This window comes from Fulmarus glacialis, unplaced genomic scaffold (genome assembly GCF_000690835.1).
Source record: "Fulmarus glacialis isolate BGI_N327 unplaced genomic scaffold, ASM69083v1 scaffold31102, whole genome shotgun sequence".
Classification (NCBI taxonomy): Eukaryota; Metazoa; Chordata; class Aves; order Procellariiformes; family Procellariidae; genus Fulmarus; species Fulmarus glacialis.
The window spans coordinates 14,532-39,916 of NW_009197707.1; the positions used below are offsets into that span (position 1 = coordinate 14,532).

At 35.5% G+C, this 25,385-nt stretch overlaps 1 protein-coding gene across 1 annotated transcript in view; it reads left to right on the forward strand.

The window, feature by feature from the left end:
• Positions 1–25,385, forward strand: part of PIK3CB (phosphatidylinositol-4,5-bisphosphate 3-kinase, catalytic subunit beta) — a 60,832-nt gene that overhangs the window by 12,904 nt on the left and 22,543 nt on the right. Inside the window, exons 2-12 of the mRNA XM_009572650.1 lie at positions 2,962–3,147; positions 6,024–6,249; positions 7,925–8,148; positions 10,875–11,057; positions 11,307–11,477; positions 12,383–12,460; positions 16,693–16,944; positions 17,527–17,623; positions 18,537–18,667; positions 22,145–22,198; positions 24,164–24,352. Coding sequence (XP_009570945.1) covers positions 2,995–3,147; positions 6,024–6,249; positions 7,925–8,148; positions 10,875–11,057; positions 11,307–11,477; positions 12,383–12,460; positions 16,693–16,944; positions 17,527–17,623; positions 18,537–18,667; positions 22,145–22,198; positions 24,164–24,352 — 1,758 coding nt within the window. The 5' untranslated portion in view covers positions 2,962–2,994. The remainder of the gene's footprint in view (positions 1–2,961; positions 3,148–6,023; positions 6,250–7,924; positions 8,149–10,874; positions 11,058–11,306; positions 11,478–12,382; positions 12,461–16,692; positions 16,945–17,526; positions 17,624–18,536; positions 18,668–22,144; positions 22,199–24,163; positions 24,353–25,385) is intronic.

A 25,385-nucleotide genomic window follows, 5' to 3' on the forward strand; every position in this document is an offset into this window, starting at 1 on the left:
TTTAAGAGATCATGCACCATGCAAACTCATTGATGAATGAAGGGATGGATTTGTAAAGATCTGGTAATTAAGATAAAATATTTTCATACCTGATTTGTTTATTGTCATCAGGCCTACAACCCCACCCCCCAGTTTTTTTTGTTTTGATTCAATCTGATGCAGTATAGTGGATTTATTTGGGCAATGAGGACGTGATGATGATAAACTGTTATTTGATAATGGTGATGATAGGAGCTCCCTAATTGTTGCTTCTAATGAGGAAAAATATTTTCCTTAAGTATTTATGCTTTCTGAAAGTTAGAGGGTTTTTTGTTTGCAGTTAATGAAAATTCTGCTGTATTTTTATCTAGTACAAGCAAAATATTACGTGATCCATGTATTTAGTGTGATAACAAGATATGTTGGCAGCAGCTGTGCTTGCGTGGGTCCTCACAACTTTGCGAAGGCTGAATGGAAAGGTTTTGAAATTACTCGGTCCTCATTATTCAGTATATTTACATGGCAGTTACAGGTGAGGCTTAAGCGTGTTGTCTTGTATCTAAGGCAGCTTTGAACTGGTAAGCTGATAGTAGCACAGCTGTGGTACCAAATAGCTGCTTTCTCAGTATTTACCTGGGCTCCATGCAGGTTTTGGACTTGCCGTTCCACTGGTGACTGGTAAGCGTTAGGAGACTTCAGTTCTTTCTAGCGAACCCCCTTTCTCTGTTGGAGATTTTAATCTCCTGAATTTTTCCAAATGTTAGATGAGCCATTTATATATTTATGGTGGCTGGAGGGATAGAAACCAATACTAAGGAATGAGGCAGGGGTGGACTGTGAATATTTTAGTGATGATTTAAATGGTACTATTTGTTTAACAGTGATGATCAGTAAAAGTTAGCACTGAACAGCCCTTCGTAATATGTACAAAATATTAATAGCTTGTTTGTCAATAAAAAATTAAGCTTCTGTAGTAGTTGATTTTTGTGCTGCTGGCATATTCTATTAGCCATTGTAGGCACATTCAGCATTCCCCTATGCTTGCTTGCTTACTTATTTATTTCATTGCAAGCTGTCTGTATAAAGCAAGGGATTACAAAGAGACTTTCTGAAGTACTACTTGTATTTCTGTTGTCAGTTAAGGACGATGATGCATATGACAATGAATTGTTTGGTTTAAAAGCCTGCCAATTTTAAAGAGTTGAATTTCTGAAATAGGAATATCAGACAAATTTAACTCGCTATAAATGAAGCATTAACTCCTGCATATCATAAAGTCTGGATTTAGTAGCTGGTGGTGTGACTTTTAACAAACTAAGCTGTTCTATAAAGAAAAAAGATAAGCTGGAGAGGGAGGGGAGCGAAACACCTTTGTTATGATGTAGCTGGTCTCCTGGAGTTTTGTGGCGGGTTCAACTGTAATGCGTTATAAAAAGATTTCCTGGTTGCTTGTTTTCAGGGAAAAATAGCAATAAAGTGCTTTGGGATTGACAAGCTGTATTCATAAATGCATATACATTTGGAATGTTTGCACAGCATGATAAGTATCTGTAATTCAATGGCATGACCAATTTAAGCAATCTTGTACTGTATCTAGGTATACCTTTGTAGGTTTAGCACCTGTAGAAAGGATTACCTTTTGATAATGCATTTTGCCTAGTGTCTTATCAAAGGGGAAAATATTGTGTGTCAAACAGGCTTTTTAGCAATGTAGTCAGCAGTGGTGACTGGATTTCAGAAGGCTGTTGTGCTACATTTTTTTTTTTTTTTTTTTTCCATTTGCTGATGAGGTTGTTTGAACTTACTCTGCAATATGTAAAGAACAGCAGCCCAGTGTATTGGTTAAATCCTGCTTTTTCTGCTGGTGCTGTAGGTAGGGGAAATACCTTCAGTTAAGCAGAACAGGCCTGATTTCAGAGCAGGGAAGGGATCTAGAAGAGAAGGGAAGGAGTGATAAAAGTAGTGGAAAGCTGTAATAGTAGTGGAGTTGCACTTTTTTTTGGAGTTGCTTATTTTTTACAAATGGTGATTTCCCACATCTCGCGATGTCCAACAAGAATTAGAAAGATGTAGGGGTAACTTGTCTTTATTGGAGAAGTGCTTTACAATAGCCTTTTGCAGCACTTCCCATCCCTTTGTCAGCTGAAGAGCATTGTCTGGATAAAGAGCAAGGTAAATACTTCAGTGAATAGTGATTGAAGGCAAAACACATCTATAGAGAGTGCTAATCAAAAGATAAGGCTTGGAATGTCAGAAAAACTAGTGGTAGCATTAAGAGTAAATAAAAATGTCTCGAAATATGAAGGACAAGTAATAAAGAAGCCGGTGTACTGAGTTGAAGTAATTCACACACAGGGTTTCCCCCTACCCTGCAGTGGATGTAGTTTACACAGTGGCTTGAATTCATAGGAGATGATGTTTCTTTAAGGGTGAGAGTAAACGGAGATAAATGTCTTTAGAGGAAAATGTCACTTTCTAATAGTGTTGAAGATGATTTTCCTGCTATTAATATAGACTTTCAAGTTGAATATGTCACTTCGGCCACATTTGTGGACAACTCATAGGAAATTTGCAAAAACAAAATTACAAAATTGATCATGTGTTTTCATACTGAATATTGCCATGCTTTGTCCAAGAAGTTTGCTTTGATTGTATTTTATGCAGGTAAATAGTTTTAGAGAAAATCTAAAATGAATTTCTAACTTTGTTTTAGCTAACCTCTAATTGGTTAGTTTTTTCTCTTATTACTTTGTCTTAATGATATAAACATCTCAACAATAGTGCTTTACCAGGCAAGTGCTTTTATTATACTAAATGGAATTAATGAGTAAAACTATGCTTATGTGTTTGCAATACTGGCATTTGAGACCCCAGACTTGCAAGCTGAGCTGTACAAGCAGGCTTATGTAAACTTTCCAAAGGCTTTAAAATGTGTGTCTAATTACAGAAGGTTACATATACTGAATTTTTTTTTTTCCTAAGGCCATGTGGTTATGATATTATTGAGATTCCATAATGCCTCCTGCCGTGACAGACAGCCTTGACATCTGGGCAGTGGATTCACAGATTGGTGCTGATGGCTCAATATCTGTGGACTTCCTGTTGCCTACTGGAATCTACATCAACCTGGATGTCCCTCGAGATGCCACCATATCTCATATTAAACAGGTAATACCAAATGGTGGATTAACTGAAAAGTTAACTTATATTTGGAATGAGTGCTGTTTCTTATTTTTATGTGCCTTTTGGCAAATCAAGTAATGAATTTGAATAGGCATAAAAAATAATGTATTGAAGGTGCGTGCATAGCAGATTGATTAATAAAGATGTATATGCGTCTGGGGGTTTGGAATATTTTTGAGCAAATGGCAAGGTTCAGAGAAATTACTTCTTGCTGGTGGTTACACTTCAGCAGAGATTATTCTAATAGCTCTATGTTAATACTGTATTGCTACATCTAAACCTTTTTTTAGCACAGTGGTAATACATTGTACGTTTATTTAACATTTCTCTGATTAGTGTGGAAACAGGAGATGCTGTGTCTAATTTGATTTTTAATATAGAAGTCACAGATTGTGTTTCTTCTTCTTTTGATTGACACGAAAGATGGACGCTTTAAAAACTATATATGCCACTTCTTAAAGGTTGTGTACAAGTGCCTTGTTAGGGCATCACTTAAAAAGTGAGGGAATACATAAAGCTAAGGAAGGGAGCATGTAAGGAAACAATCACAGATACTGAAGAATAATCTACTGACCTTTCATCAGATAATGGCTGTGTGAGGGCATTTAGACAAGTTACTTTGGAATTAGGTAGTAGGTGAATTACAACACCAAGTAATCTGCTCCTTAAGCATAATAAAATTCTAAAGGAAAATGAAGAAGTGTGATTTCTCATTCCATTGCATTGCCTGGTAAATAAGTACATTGTTTTTCATTCCTATTCAGTCTGACAGTATTCACTTCTTTATAGAAATTATTTTCTTTGATCAGTAGTAGCTTCATACAATTTATTGTACTCCTAATTTGAAACTTTCTAGACACTGAAGTATTTTTTTTTTAATATGCAATGGATCGTGTAGTATTTCAGAAGAAATGAGGGTGCCACTAGAAATTGAAGTGATCCAAGAAATAAGTTTTGTGCTATACTCAAATACTTGAAATAATTCAGACTGGAAAAATGTCATTGTTGTTTTAGTAAAAGGGTGACCTGGGCAACTACAGGTTACTTGGTGGGTAAGGTAATGGAATAGCTGATAGTGATTTCAACTGATAAACAATTTAAAAAACAAGTGTGTGAGTGACAACAATAAGGGTCTTGAACTAGCTGTCTGGTTTTCTTGATGGTTGTGACACATTGAAACTTAACATGCTATAAACAGATTCTGTTGATACTTAGCTGTTTTTCAAAGAAAAGGAGTGTTGATCATACCTACATTACGGAAGTCTTTCATGGAAATCACTGTATTTGAAAACAAAACAAAAATGAAGACTTTGACGGCATACTGGATTAGTAGCTTTGCTCCCACCACGTTGCTGTGACAAGCTCTAATTTGTGGACCCTTGAATGCATAAATAGAGGACTTGAGAGCAAATATAAGTAGTTTATCTTGTACGTGAAATTGTTGAGATTAAAATAAGAGAACAGAGGAAAAATAGCCAGTTTTTGAGGGCTGAAGAAGTTTTTGTTTCTGTAGACTTTATAATTCTACCAGGCCAGTACTATGGGTGATGGCAAATGGCTGCTTTCAGTGGAAGTCAGTTTTAGGGACTTCATGGCTTTTTAAATTTTACAATCATTAAGGGATATAATAAGTACCAGTAGCTGGAAATTGAAGTTAGACAACTCAGGAGGGGGGGAAAGGGAGGGAAGGTACAGATTTTTAATCAATATAATTGGCTATTGGAGAAGAACAGAGGCAATCATAGATTTAGTCTTTTGCTACCTTTGAAGTTGGAATTTTTGCTCTACACCAAAGGTAGCTGCTGGATTCACCGTTTGTTCAGCTAGGCAAAATATACTGGAATACGTTTCTGGAAGGCAGAATTCATTGTACAAATCTATGAAATAGGTGCAGGTATGTTCAGTTCGGCAAAAGGAGTTCAGTTCAGCTTCAATTGTTTGAGAAGAGGTTTTTCAACAGAGGTTTTTGCCATTGCATTATTGATCCTGCAATTCCTGTTTCAAAATAAGCTTCAGAAACAAATCCATAAAATGTAAACTTTTAAAATTAGGACAAAAATATTCTTACAGCTAAAGATCTGAATAGTATTTCGGTCGGGAGAACTCTTTTTACTTCCAATTCTGATTTCTGCTAAGGATTTGATATATTTGATACATTGGTGTTACTTAAGGTGCAATCTGCTACATAAGTATTCCGTTCAGTAAAGCATTATTTAGTGTTCTGTGGGTGACTTGCGTGTCTCAGTGGCCTGCCAGTAATTTACAAATAAATTTACTTCAAGCTTCTCCAGACAACAGGGTATTTTTTAATTCAGGAATTAGTTCCGTAGTGGGAACTTGTTGTCCATATATTACAATAATTACTGGAAAAAGAAAGTATAGATGTGTCTTGAGGGAGAAGGATTTTGACAGGAAACTATAGGAATGGATGGAGGAGAGTGACAGTTTGCTGGTCAGTGTAAAGAACATCTGCCTCCAAAATCAGTAAGTTACTGTAGTGACAGCCGTGGTCCTGCAACTTTACTGCAAATAGGACTGTGTTGGGTCAATCCCAGGATAAGCATCAGGATGAGGTGCTGTCCTTCTCTCATCATCTCGTAGTACTTGTCCCTGTGTGTTTTTTACCCCTGGGATATTTATGCACACAAGTTTCTGCTTAAAAATAGCATCAAGACAGAGACTACAAACAAGACAAAGTAAATATATAATGATATATAGGGATAAAAATGAACCAAGTTAGCAAACATGTTACTCTTACGTTCTTTTGGGAACATAAATGGAAATTAATGTTACCTTCAGTGTCATAAGATATGTCCACGCTTTCTTGTTTTGCTCTATTTATTTATTTATTTTCTTTGCAGCTGTTATGGAAGCAGGCACATGCCTATCCACTCTTTCATCTCCTCATGGAGATTGACTCTTACATGTTCTCGTGTGTGAATCAGACTGCTGTACATGAAGAATTAGAGGATGAAACACGGAGACTTTGTGATGTTAGACCCTTTCTTCCTGTTCTTAAATTAGTGACAAGGAATTGTGATCCAGGAGAAAAGTTGGATTCCAAAATAGGTGTGCTTATAGGCAAAGGTAATTACATTTACTTTTTTTTTTTTTTTTTAAAAATGAGGGTAAACTTTGTTTTGTATGAGGGTCTTAATTGGGCTGGTAACAGTGGAAAAATGTAAAATTAAGTATTTCACTTCTCTTTTTGTCCCCAACAGAATTTCCCTTTCTCAAACTAATATTGATATAGTTTAAAAGAATTTAAATACTCAAGAGGAAACATTTGAAAGTTGATGAAAGCTACGTTCTGTATTGTATTTCGGCACTGTATTGTATTACTACATCAATCAAGAGCAAATTTTATCTTACTAGGTGGGGGAAAAATCTATAATATTATTAGTGAAGGAAATAAGTGAAGGAAAGCATAATCCCTGAAAAGTGTTACCATAAATAGCCTAACAGCAAACTGGATACACAGAAGGAATTTGAAATTATTATGGTTTTGTTATACATGGTTTCTGAGTTGGTTAACAATACGATTCTTGTTTTTGCTCTCAATTGTGGCACTCATTTTCAGCAAACAATGAAAAGCTATTTTTAAAGGTTTCACAGTAACTTGTTCTTGATGTTATTTCAGAATTTTCAGCTTTTAAATCTACTCTGCTTGGTTATACAATCAAGATTGACAGGGTCGTGTGAGGTCATACCTCTTGTTTTAAAACAATGAACCATTGTTAGCTCTTTTATAAAGACTGCAGGTTTTGTTTAGATTTCAGCAGTACGCTGTCTGCCTATTTGTTAAAACTGACAATGGAAACGGTTAGCCAGTTTAACTATTCAGACATATTCTGACAGATTCTGAGAGATTCACATTCTTTGATTGAATATTTTGCTTATTATAGCCGTGCAAGATCCTTCCTTATGCAGCCCCTATTCTGTACCTTAGCCGTGGAAAAAATGTGTTCCTGTCTAAGCTTCTAAACTTAGTGTTTTGTTCTCAAAAGGTGTTCAGTGCTTTGTGTAATTTGGACAGTGTCTTTCAAAGTTCGGGAGAAAAGAAAGAAAGAAACACTTGCAGGCCCTATACTTCCTGAAGTATCGAAGAATCACAGCTGTGTAGACTCTCCACTGTGTATTCTCTCTTTACATATTTTGGAAAAGGAATTTTACTGGTCTTGGATTGGTTGAAATTTCAGTCCTGTCATTTTGACTTGAGTAGAAGATTATAATCACAAGGAGAAGTCAAGAAAAAATTTATCTATTTACAGTCCCACTATCCTCCTTTTTTGACTTTTAAACAAAATTAAAAGATGATGTCATCTTTCTGTGGGATTAAAAAAAAATTAGTTTGCAAACACTTCTTCCCCTCTATGGTCTTTATGATGCATTTGCTGTGCTTTCTTTGCATTTTCTCTTGTGAGGAGAGACTTAAAACTTTCCAAACTATCTTGAACTCAGAGTGAGGTTGGATTTTCCATTTAATAGTACCTAAGAGAGGCATTGGTTCTTGCTGTTTAAACTAAACTCTCATGCCAGGTTGCATGGGAATTGTGCAAGTAACTTTGGAAATCCACTGATGTACAGGACAACGTAGAATCCAACTCACTTTTGAGCACCCATTTTGGATGGGATGTCTGAAGAAAACCACTTATGTAACCTTAACTTAAAGATAATAAAGGTTTGAGTGGGAGTGGGTTGATAAATAGATGAGCACTGTTTGTGCAGGTATGTATCCTTCTGCTTGCTTGAATTCTTTCAGGTCTCCATGAGTTCGATGCCTTACAAGATCCTGAAGTGAATGACTTCCGAGCTAAAATGCGGAGAATCAGTGAGGAGAAGATTCAGTCGCTTGTGGGTCTCTCCTGGATGGACTGGTTAAAGCACACTTACCCACCAGAACAGGAACCTGTTGTCCCAGAGAGCTTCCAAGATAAGCTCTATAGTGGAAATCTTGTAGTGGCTGTTCATTTTGATAACTGCCAGGTAGGAATGGTTGTTCATCACATTTAATGTACTGTTCTTGATCCTGATCTGAATTAGCATGTGATTGGTGAAGGATGTAAATGAAATAGAATACTAACGCTATGGCGTTTGCTTTAAAATGCAAATTCTTTCACCAGGATCCTTGAAAGAAGGGATCTACCTTACTCTTGAAAGAAAGTGAGGACGTGAACCTATGGTTGTGAACTGGACTTCTAAAGTCAAATTACAGTTCTGTTTCTAAAGTCAAAATGTACAACTTGTGTGTTCTGTATCACTTCACGTTTGTTTAAACATAAAACGTAATTCAATGTTGTGGGGACTTTTTTTGGCTAACTGTTACTATGTTGCTTCACTAGCATTCAATTTTAGGCTCAGGCGATGCTGGTGAATTGGGAAGCACTGTATTCAACACATTTATTTTTGTCTGTGATTCATTGTTGAATGTCTTTGGGTTGATCTGCTAATAAGGTTGAGCAATACATTTTAAAAAAAGAGGAATTAGTATTCCCTACCCCAGACATGCATATAGACAAATAAAACACTAGCTGAGACTTGAGAGTTACCTTTTTGTTTCAGCTAACAAATCCATAGCTCATTTTTAAATAAAAATCTCTTTAGTTTCCACCTAAAATGATTTAGCTTCATGTTTTTGATGTTGAAGTTGCTGTGATTCCACTTGAGTCCAGCATTCCCATTATTCAGTTTTGCACTGTGTTGTTTTTGATAACAGTGAGGGATCAGCATGGGAAATCTTAAAATCTCACAAGTGTGTAAATATATCAGGCTATATTTGGTGTCCATTTTGACCTAGGTGCTAGATACTGATTTTCTAATGATTCAGCTGATTTTATTTACAAAGCTTTATTATTTCTGATACTATCTTTTTTAACTTAAAAAATAAAAAATCCAAAATAGTCAGATCATATCTGACTCTGGAAACACTAAATGCAGAGGTGAGTACTAAATTTGGTCACCAGTAACACTAGCTGATATTGGATGCATAGGTGTTTTTATTACAAAACCTTTTTCCAGTCCTCTTTGGCTTAGTAGAGGACTTGTAGTTGTCCAGGAGTGAGAATATCTGTGTGTTTGTCAGCTTTTGATTAAGATATTGTATATATATGCATATGATAACAGTACAAAAGCAGTGCAAAAGTTCATGCTGCTGCAGGATGTATTTGCCTGCCACTGCAATAGCTTAGGCTGCTGACATTTCAAATGTTTCGAATGCTTCTGCTGCCAGTTCTGACCTTCAAAGCTAATAACAGTTCTAATCTGAGCTGCTTTTTAGAGCAGTAAACTCTGTTGCAGACTTTACTCTTGCACTGAGTACTAAAAATCATCTCAGGAGAATTAAATCAGAAAGTATGGGAACTGTTGTGTTCTTTCAGTAAGAATGCTGCAAGATTGAGAGAAAGGAATATTAAAATACATTTTGTCTAGAAAGTGTGGGTGAGCTGTAAAAGCTACCTAATTGTCTCTGGAGCAAGAGAAAGAGACTGATCCTCATTTCTGTGACATACGTGCAGAGACCTATAGTTTGGAAGTAAGGCAGCCGTCATCGAGCACCAGCTTCCTGGGAGGAAAAAGTGTCCTTCCCTGTCTACCCACTATCAGTTATGGTGGCGGAAGAAAGCCTTCACAGTTTTGCAGCTTTCTGAAAGGTAGAAGCTGTTACGAGCATGCAGAAACTGAGAAAATACAGAATTAATTTTGCCTGACTTTACAAAGTTAGATTTTTCCATTAGAGCAGCTTGGCTTCTTACCAGTAAACTTCTGTATAAATAAAGTACAAGTCAAAAGTGTCTCAGCCAGACAACACTTCAGTTTGTAAATAACTGCTTTTAGAATGCTTACATCTTCAGGAGTGCGTGGGTGTAAATCAAAAAAAAAAAAAAAAAAGAACCAGAACTCGCTGAATCAACCTTTGCAAATAAACGTGTGCAGAGCATAATCTGGTAGGTTAAGGGAGATGAAAGATTTCACAGATGACCTTTTACATTAGGAACTTTAAATAAATTTGCTGGTTTTTAAATTTAAAAAAGAAAATAACATCTTGCCTGTACCTTTTTTGGAACGCATCAAAATTAAAGATACTTGAAATATGTAGATAGCCTCTAAAGGTTTGATGAAAAATTTTCTTTGAAAATGCAGAGTCTTTCCATGTTGTATTCAGAATGCTACAGGTATTGGCTGCTACCCCTCCAAATGAGATGGTGTTTTTGTACCTAAATCACACTAACAGTTTCTTCTGCTTTATTACTTGAAGCTTTCTTTTTCTTCTGAGTACAGTGGTACCTAGAAAGAGGATAACTTGCTGGTGGCCAGAAAGAAGAAGAATTAACACATTTAGTACTGCTGAATACCTTGAAATGTATACATGATTTATTGTCTCCCTGATTCATGTTCTAAAATACAAGCTTCTAGATCAATATCCTGATCTAGAAGTCTTTAAAAAATCACTGCTGAATCAATTGGATCAAGTTCTGTGTTTTTAAAAGTATTTCTGATACTATAAAAGTTTGAGAATTGGCCATTTTGCAGCTTTTAGGGTGCCTATTGCTCTGATTGCACTGAAGATGTAGAGTTTAACTGTAAGTGTTAAAATAGACTGTTTATAACAGTTAAGTATTTCTACCTATTTCATTGTGTATACTACGATTTAAGCCTCGTACGTCTTACTGTGACAAGTTTGACATTCAGTATTCCTGTTTGTGTTTTCTTAGGATGTATTTAGTTTTCAGGTGTCTCCTAACATGAATCCTATCAAGCTGAATGAGCTGGCAATCCGAAAACGTTTGACTATCCATGGAAAAGAAGATGAGGAAGTTGATCCTGCTGACTATGTGCTTCAAGTTAGTGGAAGGCTAGAATATGTATTTGGTGATCACCCATTAATTCAGTTTCAGGTACTTAAAGCTCTTTGGAACTTACTGTAACAGTTCTGTAGTGCCTTGTCCAAAATTTGACCTTGCTTCCTGTGCTATTGGATGGTCAGCTGTGCTGAACAGTAATACTTCCTCCTCATATCTCCAACTGTAAAATACATGTGCACCATTTCTTTTGTATCTTTGTAATATATTATTGTTTTTTTGGTTTGAAAGTTGCCGTAGAAATAGTCTGCTAGCTGATAACAACTGTTTTCCATGGGCTTTTAGTATATACGCAACTGTGTGATGAACAGGACTCTTCCTCAGCTGACTCTAGTTGAGTGTTGCACCATAAAGAAAATGTGCGAGCAGGAGATGATTGCCATAGAAGCTGCCATAAACCGAAAATCATCCAACCTTCCTCTTCCTCTGCCACCAAAAAAAACAAGAACAACTACTGTAAGTTGATATGGTGAATATCTAATATGCAAAAGGAACAGTGACTTGTGGAATATAAATCGCAATTCCTGGGATTTGTGCTACTACTACTGTTTTCCAGTGTGGGTCACCTGGGTCTACTCGGAGCCTCCTGTTGCTTGTGAGAAGGTTTACATCAGAACTAGCAGACTTTGAGGCTTTTTTGAAATTTCTTGCCTTCCCTTGTCTCATCCATCTTCCTTCTCCCCACACGGTCTCCTTTCCATTGCTATTGATTCTACTTTTATTCACAGTCCAGAAGAGCGGGTAATAATCTGTAACCAGCAACTGGAGAAGTTATTGCAGAGAATCTGGATTCCTCAGCTTCAGCACAGTGCATAGGCTCCACTAGCTTGGGCAGTAGTGATCTGTGATCTCTTGTGTTAGCCCAGATACCTTGCACGGTGTTGCCACTTCAATGATGGCAACTTTTGCCATAATATACATTTAATTTTTCTTTTAATGTGCTGCTTCCTTTATTGCTAAACTTACGGCCTTACAGCACAGTTACGATTTACGTACTGTCGTTCTAAGAAGTGTGGACAGACTTTGCTCTACTACACACTCTGTATATATTCAGAATGAACAAAAAATTTGAAGGGTTATTCTGAATTGTCAGCAAGTAGTACTCAATGTATTTTCCCACCCCCACCCCACCCCCCTTTCAGCTGAGTGTTTTTTCTAGCATTTTTTCCCCTTTAGGGCATCTTGTACGCTCTTGCAGTTATGATAATCAATTTGTTTTTTAAGACTTCAAATTTATATTTTTAAAAATGCATCTTTTTTTAGTTTGTATTTATGACTTTTGCATAAAAGTTTAGCTTATAAAATGTCTCAATATGTTACATTGGTTAAGAATGAACTTGTATCTTTGTTTCCCTTCTCAGAGTGTATGGGATATTTCCAACCCTTTCAAGATTATTCTGTTAAAGGGTAATAAACTAAATACAGAAGAAAATGCCAAAGTAAGTAACTATGCCTACTATCAGAAGACGTTCTGTTCATCATTTTAATGATTTTCAATGTTTAGTGAACTCAAAATCATACAGATTTCAATTCAGCAAAAGTGTAAGCATTTTTAGTTATTCCCAGTTATATTGCTAGTATTGGTTAAAATCTTTATTTCTGAAGTATTGCTTTATTGTCTGAAGTTGGATATGTGCAGTAGAACATTATCAATAATCATGGACAGTATGACACGAATGTTCATATGGTACTTGATTTTTTTAAGATATCTGTAAAGTATTGATAATGGAGTGAAATAAGCTTACTTAAACTAAACTGTTGTAAACATCTGACAAAGAGAAGTAGATTAAATATTAAACATTTTCCAATGAAATATAAGGTATTTTTGTAGTCCAGAATATATTCTATGTGTGTCTAAGCATGGACTGCATGCTTCTATACAATCTGTCTTTTATTTTCTAAACATGCTGAACACAAAAAAAAGCTGTAGTATCACTTCCTGTAAAAATGTACATGACTGGGCTGACTGTTTTACAGACCACAAGTTGTTAACACATGGGAATTTATTGCACAACTACTTTAAGACCTTACAAGACACTTGCCTATGATGCAGAACAACACTCATTTCCTTTATTTTGTTTCCCAATCAATAAATTAAATAGCCAGTCATGTAGATTAGGAAGAAATTCAATTAGCCATTGAAGTTTGCTGTTCTGATGCTTTATTTAGGATACTCGGTGTATTTTTTCTTTCAAAACTATTGTTACAACCTTCTTGTGTATCAGCAGTACTACATTTTACTACATAGCTAAATGAGCTATAGTTGTAATTTTACTACCCGAGACACTGTGCCTGTGGAAATAGAAGTCTGCAAAAACAGATGTTTCCCTTTTCTTTGTCTAAACCATTATTTAGCTAGTTCTAATATCATCTTAACTCTACATTCTGTAGACTCCTAAAGTTTTTAAAGGAAAAGGGAAGGGAAAGGAGAAGGTGGATTCCAGAAGCATCATAGCTGTCAAAGGTTTGGGTTTTTTTTTTTGGGGGGGGGAGGGGGAGGGATGTTTCATATTTACAGAAAGTGAGTTTTGATTAATTTCAGTATGCTTTTAGAGGAAGAAGAAAATATGTTGATTGTAAGCTTGAGGAGAAACAGAAAAAATTGACAATTCTTTGGTATTGGTGCCTGTGGGCACCAATATTTAGTATTTTGAATGCTTTTTAGTCTTGAAAACTTTAAACTCCTGTAGTTACCAAAGGACAAGAATGCATGCAGTAACTTGAAAGCTTGCGCATGTTTCCCTGCGTTGTCTGTCCACACTATTATGGCATTGTCACTATTGAGAATGTATTTGTTTCCTAGTCCTGATTCTAAGGCTCTTTAATTTACTGCCATTGTTCTTTTAGTTTCATTGTGCTTTGGATCAAGTCAATATTCATCCATTTTTGCCGAAACCACTAACAGGGTTCATAAATGCAGTGTTTGTAGTGGGAAACAAAACATTTGTCAGATGGATAGCACTCCACTAATGTGAGCTGGATTGAGTATTTTCACCTAGAGCACAAGTGACTTCATTCAGCTGTCTAACACCCAATTTTCCAAATACATGACATTTGAAATTGCTTTTCTTTTTGTCTTGCTCTTTGGCTGCATCATTGGTACATATAGTTTCATTAGTAAAAGGGGAGTGTCAGAATGAAAAGAATAAAATTAGGATCCAATCCCTTACATTAACAGGATTGGAAATCATAGAATTAGAACTAGCCAAAAGGCAAGCAATACAGTGCTTTGTTACTATCAAATTTTACTTGATTGCTTATGCTTTTGATGTTAATGAAGAAAAAGAAAAAGTCAGGGAAGTGTGGTGGTGTATAGTTATAATATCAGATGATAGCAAATCAAAGAACAATATTCAAATGTGAATTTAAACCTCTGGTTTAAAAAAAAAACAGTCAGATTTTAGAATATTTACTGTTGCTGGTGTTAAAGCACAAGCAGATAATACACTAGACGTAATCATATTTCCATAAGATATCTTTAAATCAGCAAAGGAACTTGATTATAAATTCAGTCGAACATACAATGAATCTCCAAGTGAATTAATAAAGGACCATCTGGTGAATTGTTTCAAGACGTTTATGAGCCAGCTGATTTTAATCAGTTCTCTGACATCGGCCGACATATTTCCTTTTTGAAGAATATTAGGCTGTAATCTTTAATTACAGAGAAATAAAAAAACCTCTGTAAATGTAATCAACAAGAATCAACAAGAATTTTGATTGTATATATTGTTATGTGTACGTATGTACACGCACATGTAGTCTATATGCATACATTTAGATTTCCTGAAGTAAGATTACTTTCATGTGATCTGTTCCATGGATGTTCATGTTGCTGTTCTTAACTCACAGCAGTTCACTGTGGTGAAGCTGTGCATGCCAAAAATAGGTAATAGTGGTTTTTATGAGTATTGCTGGGACTCAGGTGAATGTAGTTTTCTAAACTGACCTTTTTCTTTCAGTGATTGATTGTAAGCTTGGAAATGAAATTGGGATTCTATATATGTAAGTCAATGAGTCAGTTTGATAATGGATGTTCCTATGGCACCTGTATCAAGGAGGAGTGTAACCCATAACACTGTGTTCTCCAAGATCTAATACCTCTGCCAATGCCTATGCTGTGACAGCAGTCTCTTGATCAGTGGTAGCAATTGTTTCAGAGAAGTCCAGAATGATCAGAATGGGTGTTATTTGGAGACCATATATTGCTGCTACTAATGCCTTCCCCAGGGATTATTCTGGGTGGAAGACAGATTTGCTCGCTAGCATGACTTCGTTTAAACTGTATTACAGTTTGCCAATGAGTAGTTTATCTGAGCTAGTTTACGAATGGAGAACTTAGTACTGAGCAGTAGTTGGTGTAGCCAAAAAAGATACATTGAGATTGGGACTGCTTCGATGTTGATCACACTGCTGTTTCTTTGGAGGAGGGAAAGATAGGCTCTCTCCCAGAACAGATCTTGTCTATGTCAGTTGGGAATTCAAAGGTGAATTATTTTTCTCTAAAACCTGTACCAAATTTTAAACATCTCTGCTTTTCTCTTGCAGTGCTCAAAAATAATATGATAGCTAAAGGGATTGTTGGGAAGGTTGTTTGAGGAGCATAGGGAACCTGAAACATCAGTTCACCTTTTGCTCATTTAAGCGTAACATTGAGAACTTCTTTTTGTTGTTGACCAAAGGATTAAATTTGTGGTTTTTTATCTCCACCCCACCTCCACCACCCCCACCCCCCCGCAAAACACTGATATTTTGGAAGGTCACCTGAAAGAAGTTGACATATTTCTCTCTTTGTGGTTTGCTCAGGCAACAAAAAAAAAGACCTCCTTGTCATTCTTGTTGAAACTGTCCAAGAGCGTGGATACTTGGAAACATGCAGTTTTCTGTGTACATATGTTATTGAACAGAAATGCAGAAGTGAGCCACATCTTAGCATTGACATGTAATGTGTTCAGTTTCAGTGCCAATAAGTCCAGCTTCTTGCTCTTCTCCTTTCCTGTTCCTTATTTTTATCATTCAAGCCAGCTGTTTTTTTTTGGTTTCTGGGTGCTAAAGACAAAACAGAATTCCTGGGAATTACATACATTGTTATTATTATTATTACAGGTGATTTCTGATGTCAGGGTCAGCAGTGTTCCCTCTGTACATTTTTATTAGCAGTTTTAAGTAAAAAATGGATTTTTTCTTAAGCTGAAAAAACCCAAAACTTTTCTCTGGTAGAAGCACAAATTGCCTCTATGTGGAGATTTGAATTTGTATTCAGAAAAATAGTCTTACCTTTTTTATTCTGCTTAGTTGTTTGTTTCCTATGATTTCCTTCAGTGTTAAGTATATTAAGTTGGAAGCATTTGTATATCCGTATATTGTATTTGTTACTACAAATGAGTTGTTATATTAGTCATATGTGGTAATATAGGTAATTCAGTACTGAAAAAATTGGTAGCCAACATTATTTAAACAAATATATTTTGATTTGGCCAGGAACATGAATAGCAAAGTAAAAAGAATTTGTTCTCGAGAATTTTTTGGTTCATTTTAAAACTTCAAAATTAGTATTTGTTTTAAGATAGGAATACTGATGAAATGAATATATCTATGTTCTGTGTAATATTCTATGCAGAATCCTGTAGGCTCTGTGGCCAGCTTAAAACTTCTCGTTTCTTTATTGCAGGTTCATATTAGGGCTGGTCTTTTCCATGGTACAGAGCTCCTCTGTAAAACTATTGTAAGCTCAGAAATATCTGGGAGAAGTGACCATGTTTGGAATGAAGTACTAGAGTTTGAAATAAATGTCTGTGATCTACCAAGGATGGCAAGGCTCTGCTTTGCAGTTTATGCTGTGATGGATAAGATGAAAACTAAAAAGTCAACCAAGTCAATGAATACTTCCAAATACCAAACCATTAGGAAGGCAGGAAAAGTGGTAATTATTCCATTTGTTTTTCTTGAGAGTACCTCTGAATTATATTGAAATGAGTATTCAGAAACCTTTCATTGTCCTCACTTTAGTGTTCAAGAATGCAAAATGGAAATAAAAATTTAAAAAGAGCATATGTATTAAGAATTGCACATCTTGGTACGAAGAAACTTTTCATACTTCTCAGACACTGAAAAAAGCATGAAAATTTTGGTTATAAGCCAATTGGGAAATGGCTGTTAAAGAATTGTATTTTAAAAGGTCAGTTTTGTTCTGATCTCTAGATGAGTTGTGATTGGGAAAAGATGAAAAAATTGTCATCTAGGCTCACATTCAGGGAAAGGCTCACATTAAGGGAAATGTGGATTTTTACACTGGCAGAGTGACACCCTTAAAATTAAGTCTTATTGTCCTCAGTGGTACTGGAGTACCTACTGAAAACTATGCATGTGTTTACCTGCTTTTCTGAAAGATATCACCATTTTAAAAAAAACCAACCTTCTCAATTTTACTTATATTGTAGTGCTTGCTGCATAGTAATGTTCACTGGCATCTTAGGTTCCATGTAAAAATTCTTTCCTTTAACAGCATTATCCTGTAGCCTGGGTAAATACCATGGTATTTGATTATAAAGGACAGTTGAAGAATGGAGAACTGGTACTGCACAGCTGGTCATCATTTCCTGGTAAAGTTTAACTTTTTAAGATTTGGACTTGAAATACTTACAAGACTAAAGAAGAGTAGTATCAAATAGTAGAATATTTACTGGATGCATGTCCAATTCTCCTGTCATAACCTCTTTACTACTTGTATCTTTTATGTGGATAAATGTATAACGTCTTAATCTCTTTCCTGAAAGTATTGTGTATCAGGAAGGAGGAAGGGCAAGAGTCTGTTTGGAAATAGTATCCTAAAAGTTTTATCTGTTATGGAAGAAAAATCACATAAAAATAGATGCATGTTTATATCTAGTGTTACCTGTTTTTAAGATGCAGTTTAGGTTTCATTTGGTTCACTGTGCTGTGCATCCTAAACTAAATAGATAAGCTATATTGTATGTTACAATATTTGTGTCAGCAAAAAATGTGAATTAGATTTTTTTTTTTAAGTTTTCCTTCCCTGACATTGAGATTGATTAGTAAGAGTGTCTGAAATCTCCGTGTCACTCTTTGTTCCATCTTGAGATGGAACCCTGTATCAACTTGGCTGTAGTGCTGAAAGAAACCTGTCTTAAAACGCTGTTCTTTCTTCATACTATTTGATATAGAAGCAGTGTGTATACTGGTTTACAGAAGCTGCAGATCTTTCTGGGATTTGATTCAGTATAGGGATATCTTAGCTTCCCTTGGCTGTTATGTTTATTTTGGAAAGAGAAAATCAGTTTCTCATTGGGTGATAATCCAACATTTGTGAATGTAGGAGGTATGGGTAGTTTATGCTGGAAATACAATGCATTGTAGTAAAAGTACTGTGCAGCAAAACATGCTTCTGTCCATTGTATACTGTAAGAAATTTCTTATTGCGTCTTTGCCTTTCAGATTTTTTAATTTTAATGCATGCCTGGCCTATAGTACTAATTGTTTTGTCTAATGTTTCAGATGAACTTGAAGAAATGTTGAATCCAATGGGAACCGTCCAGACTAACCCTTACACTGAAAATGCAACAGCTTTGCACATTAGATTTCAAGAATATTCAAAACAGCCTATTAATTACCCTCCTTTTGATAAGGTAAGTTGTGACATAAAGAGCAGTCATGAATGCTTATGTGTAAATACCTATTTCTTCTTTCCTTTCAACACTGCCTTTTTCCACCGAATTCCCCACCTCCTGCCTTTTAGTTAACATACTGCAGTTTTTTAAACTTGCACCGCATGAGTGTGCCAGTGCTCTGACTTCAGGGTCTTCAGATAATATTTTGAAGATGTATACTTTTAAAAATACTCTGTATATAGTCTCTTGAGGGTCAGAAGCATCATCAGTTTCCAATATCAATGATCTTACAAAAAGCTAAACTTATCTGCCATTCTGGAAACCTTCAAACTGTGCTTGCCTGTGATCTATAAAGATCTGTTACTTCTTTGTACAAATGTATGTTACCCACCCTTTGGGACATTTCTTTCCTCTATGAGCTAAAATCCTTTTAAGGATAAATAGACTCTTAATACTGTATGAAAAGGGATTTCTCAAGGTCTGCTCTTGAACTAAATCCACTTAAGTTGCCCTGCAGTTTTCTACAGATATGGATAAGAATGTCTGTCTAGAAAGGAAGTATTTATTTGGAATACATGTGGTAATGTCTAATGTGAATGCTAGATAGCAAGTTATTCACAAACCAGCAAATAAAGCTAAGTAATAAAATAAGTGTTAAGACAGACAGCTAACGATGCATTGAAAAAAGAAGCTTTAACTCATACATACATTAGTCTAAATTTTGTTTTTGGGAAAGTTAATAGCCACTTAGAGAAAATTGCCTTTTTTTTTTTTTTTGAGGGTTTTGCACCTTTGGGGGGCATGAACAAAAAGACAGAAACCACCAAGCTTTATCAGCTTGATCAAAGAGAGATTTTGTGTTTAAGGTTCATCAAAATGAAATCAAATAACAAGATAAGATTGTTTGTTTGTTTTTCTTTTGATTTTGGGTTGGGTCCCCGTCCCCTCCCCTTGTTGGCGCAGTACTCGTTCTTGTATTAAAACAGCATTGGAAATGCCATAAGAGCTAAAACAGTACTGACTAATTGCCACCTTAATTTTGGTTGACCAGTTTACTCTTCATACTGGACATACTTTAGTCAGTTTTGTTACTGGTTTATTTGTAATGCTTTAAGTTTTTTTTCTCATTACACTATATGTATTCAATTTCTGAAGAAAAAAGAGCTGCTTTTGTGTGCATATTACAGACATGTTGTTTAAAAGTATGTTTCTTAAGTAATCACATACTTGTTCTAGCTCGATTGTTCCTTTTATTCGTACCTGCGATACAAGTTTTCAGTATGTTAACTTAGTGAAATCTTTTGTCTGTATTCACCTGAGCATTTTATCTCATGTATTGACATTAAGGTAGTGTCTGATGGTCTTCACCATTCCTTGTAACTTTTGTTTGGCTGCTGGCTTTTTTTATTTTGTGGCTTTGCTCCCTTCTTAAACTGTACCTGAGAAATCCTGCGTATCAGATAGAGGAAAATCCAAGAGCATCTTTATAAAGTGATTGCAGAGCTAGTAATGAAACATTCATTGAAAGCATTCAACTTTGAGGGAATGCTACAAAATGTGCTTTTTTTTTTAGCAATTCTTTTTTTTTTTTCCAGTAACTTTTGCTACTTGCAATTCCCTAGAGTTAAGAAACTGTTTTGCAGTATCACTCTAAACTCATTGATAATTCATTCAATTTCTGTGGGTATACTGAAATTTTTCCCTTGGGAAAGAGAGTAAGATACACAATCTCAGAAAGATTCTCTTGGTGAAGGTCCTGTTGAATCAGGAATAACATTGTAGTTGCTTGAGTTATATCAGTTGAGAATCTGTTTTTCAAAACTCTCTAGATGAGACTTGCTTGGTGTATTTTCCCAGTGTTGTTGCTTGTTTTCTGCCAAGAAAGTGGAGAATCAGATGCCAAATCTTTATTTTAAGAACCATAACGTGCAAAAATAGATGAATCTTTTCAATTATAGCATCAATCCACTTGCAGTGAACAGCTGTTTGGGGCTGAGTGAGCAAAAGTGCCTTGACAATTGATAAGAAAACTGTTGTGTTTTGCAGGAGCCATATACTGGGCTGGTTAATGACCAGTGCTGATATACTGAGGGGCTCGTAGTTCAGTTGAACAAAGCTGGACTTGCAGAAACTTTCAAAGTTTATTTGCAATCAGAGTAACTCCAAAAAGCAGAAGGAGGCAAGCATCAAACATAGAATTAGGACATTGTGGTTTTGTTTATGCATGTTTTCACACACAATATGTAAACAAGCTTTGTATGCAAGTAGCAGATGTAATACATCATATTAATAAGCATTTCATACAGAGAAAGAAATAAAACAAGTTAGTATACCTTTTTTAGGGATTTTAGCTACTGGGTATTTATGCTCTGATTATTGTAGTCTTTTGTTGGTTCTCATATTGCCTGAGTAAAGACAATACAAGTCTTGCTGAATCTGTGTCTGGGGATGGTGGTATATTCCTGGATGATGGGAGAGGCAGACCTCTGAGGGAAAGGAGATGGTTTAGTTCCTTAGACTTCTTTCTTAATTGGTATTTCATTTTATGAATTGTTCCTCAAAGCAGCAGCATCTGACAACTGTAGATATACCTACCTGACCAGTTCAGCTGGCCTAATTAGCTTAGGCAGAAACCATGCTAACACATCTTTGTTCATTGCAGTAGTGTGCAGAATATAGTTTGAAGAACTGTATTTACATTTATACATAACTAGGCATCATGATTTATTACATGAACTTCAAAAACTAAGTAGAACGTTCAAAAGGCCAAAAAAGAAAAAAAAGGAGCAAGAGTAACTCGGAGCTGAGCTTCTGGGGAAGTGTTGCTTTGCTGTTAACAAAAGTTAGCAGTCCTTGTTCCTGAGGGTTGTTGTATATGCTGAGAGCTTGTTGGTGGAATATTCACTTTATCATTAAATGAGTTCTTGTTGGAAGCTGGTTGTTCATGATGTTACACAAGGGAAGATCCTAGATTTAGAGAAGTAACTGGAAACACTAATTGAGATCATATGGGCAATCTGAGAGGATGGTGAAAGGACTAAGTTTATGGATTCATACTGAAATAGAGGGCTAGATGTGTGGATCTGTGGGTAACAGGTATGCCTTGTGGAAGCAGTGCCCTTGAAAACAGCAGAAGTAGAGATGAGGAAGCAAAGGATAATTTAGGGTTGAGGAATTGGTTTGCTGTACTGAAAAATAAGGAGGAAATGCAAACAGAAACAGAAAATGACGCTGTAGGAAAGACTATTTAGCCCAGGAGTGGTGAAGAAGAAGAAAATGGAGGTAATCACGAGCTCTCCTATTCCAGATCTCCATAGTCCTGCAGATTAGAAAAGGGACACAGTATAGAAGTCCGTGTTATACCACACTGTATAGTGTGGTAATTATCTAAAAGATAGCAAAATTTCCTTATCTGCTTCATTTCTATAACATTTATTCTTTCAATGCAGTCACATTTGGTTTTAAATCTAATGTATTTAAAACATCTTTTTGCAGATACTTGAAAAGGCAGCTGAGATTGCAAGAAGCAGTGACAATGCTGCAATGGCGGTAAGCATCTGCTAAAGACTACTTTAAAAACCAAAAAACCTCAGCAAATTAATTTTATCTATTCCATCAATCTAGAAATAACTAAGTCAACTACTCAAATAACGACAGTTCTCCTGGCTCTGTTTTCTTATGTAATTCACTTTGGTGAACTGCCTTGAAATTCAGGTATATATCCACTTTTTCCAATATATTTTGGACTTCTTGGCCGTTTTTTGTCAAAAAGCACAGTTGCTTTACATACTCTATGGATTTGGAACACAACTAAGATTTACATTAGATTTGGATCTGGAAAACATTCCTAGGCTGCATAAAATATTGCTGAAATTGCTCAGCTTTATCAAGTGTGATGATTTGCTTGATTGTCAGATATTTCCAAATAAGCTCTCTAAAAGATGGTGATTGATCTATAAGAAGATGTTTCTTAAATAGGATTGTATGCTTGTATGCTCTTCTTGAGGAATTGGATACTTGTAACTTGAGGACAAATTTTGAAAAGATCACCAAAATCTGAAGGTGATTTCTTTGTATTATATATAAAAATACAGAAGATTGCAATTTAAGGGGGTGAAAGCACAGTTGGATCAACAATAATAATAACTGCATTTTATATAAGAATAAAGCAGTTAATTGAAAAATGCATCAGTTATAGTACCAAGTGCCTAAAGTGCTCAGGAAAAGTGAAAATTCACTGCTACTTTGGATGCAAACAACTTAGTGTACAAATAATTGGAAATCTTAAATAGCAGCATGCCAACTTGACAGTACTGTGACTTTTGAAAGAGTAACATTTTCAGATACAAGAATCACTTTATTGTCAAGACTGTTTACTTATTTTGATACAGAAACAGAGTATGTACTTAGTTTTATTAAACAAGCATTGCAATTCAACTAGCTTTTTAAAATCTATTCACTCCTAAAGGATTTATTATTTACTTAAAACCTTTCAGCACAATACAAGGCTCAGGCACCTCTCATTTCTGCAAGGAGCTAAACTTAAGTTCTGTGTGCAGCAGATGTATTTTTTTTGTCAGGTGGGAAACCTGTGGAGAATGTTATTTGATGAGAGCTGTTTGTTTCTGCTATGAATTCTAACTGATTTTGACTACCATTTCTTCTGAACTTTCCTTTGTTTTTTTTTTATTTTCTGTTAATGTAAAGACCTTTGGCCTACCTCTTAAAGTTATGTAGAAACTTCCTCAGCTTTGTGAAAATAAAGTTGGCTTTGGTATTTAAAGCTTGCCATACTGTTTTTCAAAATATTTATTGAAACTAATTTATTCCCTTCAACTACTACCTCCTTACCCAGAAGCAGCAGTTTCTTTTGTCTCCCATTAATTTATGGAATGCTATTGTTGCTGATATCAGTGCTTTAATTTCTGCCCTTGCAGTTTGCATAAAGGCATGACTGGGGACAGCAGGTATTAACTTGAGCCAGTGTGAAGACTCACTCATACAAATTGATTCACTGAATCAGTACTAATGTTAATGTTTCAGAGCTATAAAATGGAGCAAAATGTCTGGATATGTGTTTGTATACTTAGCAAATGTACTTCCTTTTGGTTATTGTTGGAAAAGCATTTTTTGGCTTTTAATTTAAAAAAAAAAAAATTCATATGTATATCTATTAAATTTGCTTACTTGAAAAACAAAAGGAGAAAGTATATGCATCCTAAACAAAAGTTCTCCATGTTAGAGTTGGAAAATAGAAATATTGCCATCTAGTGTCATTAACTCTAAAGTTTAGTTACTTTTTCAGAAACTTCTGTACACTGAGTTTCAAATCTGTTAGTTACAGTTCTTATAGCTTAAGAAATCTGAAATCTGAAAGAAAGGCTTAGCAGTCATTCCCCTGTGTTTCATGAGTTTTATCTGGTGTTCTTCCTGGTGTAGGATTTCTAGTATTTGAGCTAAAATATAAGAATCTTACTGAATATATCAAAACATTATACACTTCTCGTTTTCTAGGGTCGAGGTGGTAAGAAGTTTTATATTGTGCTAAAAGAAATAATGGAAAGAGATCCTTTATCTCAACTCTGTGAAAATGAAATGGATCTTATTTGGACTTTGCGATATGACTGTCGTGAAAATTTTCCACAATCATTGCCAAAACTGCTGCTCTCTTTAAAATGGAACAAACTTGAAGATGTTGCTCAGGTAAGGGGAAAAGACAATGATGGTGGGGAAAAATGCTGGAGTCAAATTATGAATAAATAGGGTTTCTTTCCCAACTATAGACATTTTGAAATGGTACTATTGTGTAAACCAAAGTTCATTGTATACCTTCTGTGGCCTGGACACATAAGCAAGAACTTACAATCTTAAAAAAAAAAAAAAAACAACAACAACAAAACAAACAAAAAAAAACCCAAAAAACAAAACCAAAACCCAAAATGCATCTCAGAGGTCCTCTGAATGATGCGAAAAGCACAGCAATTATTTATACAGGCTAATTTTAAAATTGTGTGCTCAACTTTGATCTTAAATGCAAGGAATTTCACAGAATCACAGAACTGTTTAGGTTGGAAGGGATCTCTTGATGTCATCTAGTCCAACCCCTGTGCTCAAGCATAGTCAGCTAGAGCAGGACTGTGGCCAGCTGAGTTTTGAGTGTTTCCACCGATGGAGACTCCGCAATGTCTCTGGGCTACATGTTTCGGCATTTGACCACCCTCACAGTAAGAACTTCTTTCATAAGGTTATTTAAATTTAAAAAAAAAAAAAAAAAAAAAAAAAGTTTTAAGTATGTAAATCAAGATCTGAAATAAAGCTTCTTATAAAAATAGTTAAACTGCTCAAAGACTATTAAAAATTCACATCTAAGACTGGGTCATTAAACCTCATTGAGGCAGACAGATGATTTTTCAAAGAGATATGGTACCCACTAGTGGTACAAAATACTTCATTCTCATCGTGTTGACTATTTGACCAAATAGGGTCTCCTTTAAAGTAACTGTAAGTAATTAAGGATTTGAAGACTGGTGCTGTGATACAAGATTACATTCTCAGTAAAATTTTATCATTTGCTTGCTGTATAGATGCGCAAGGTTATTTCACTATACTGTAAAGAATTAGGTGTAGCTGCCTTTTTCTGCATTTACCCAAATAGAATCCAACTCTTGTGATGCTTTTTGGGAATAGGTGGAACCTTGATATAGGAAAAATTATATGTGTTTATAATGAGACCATT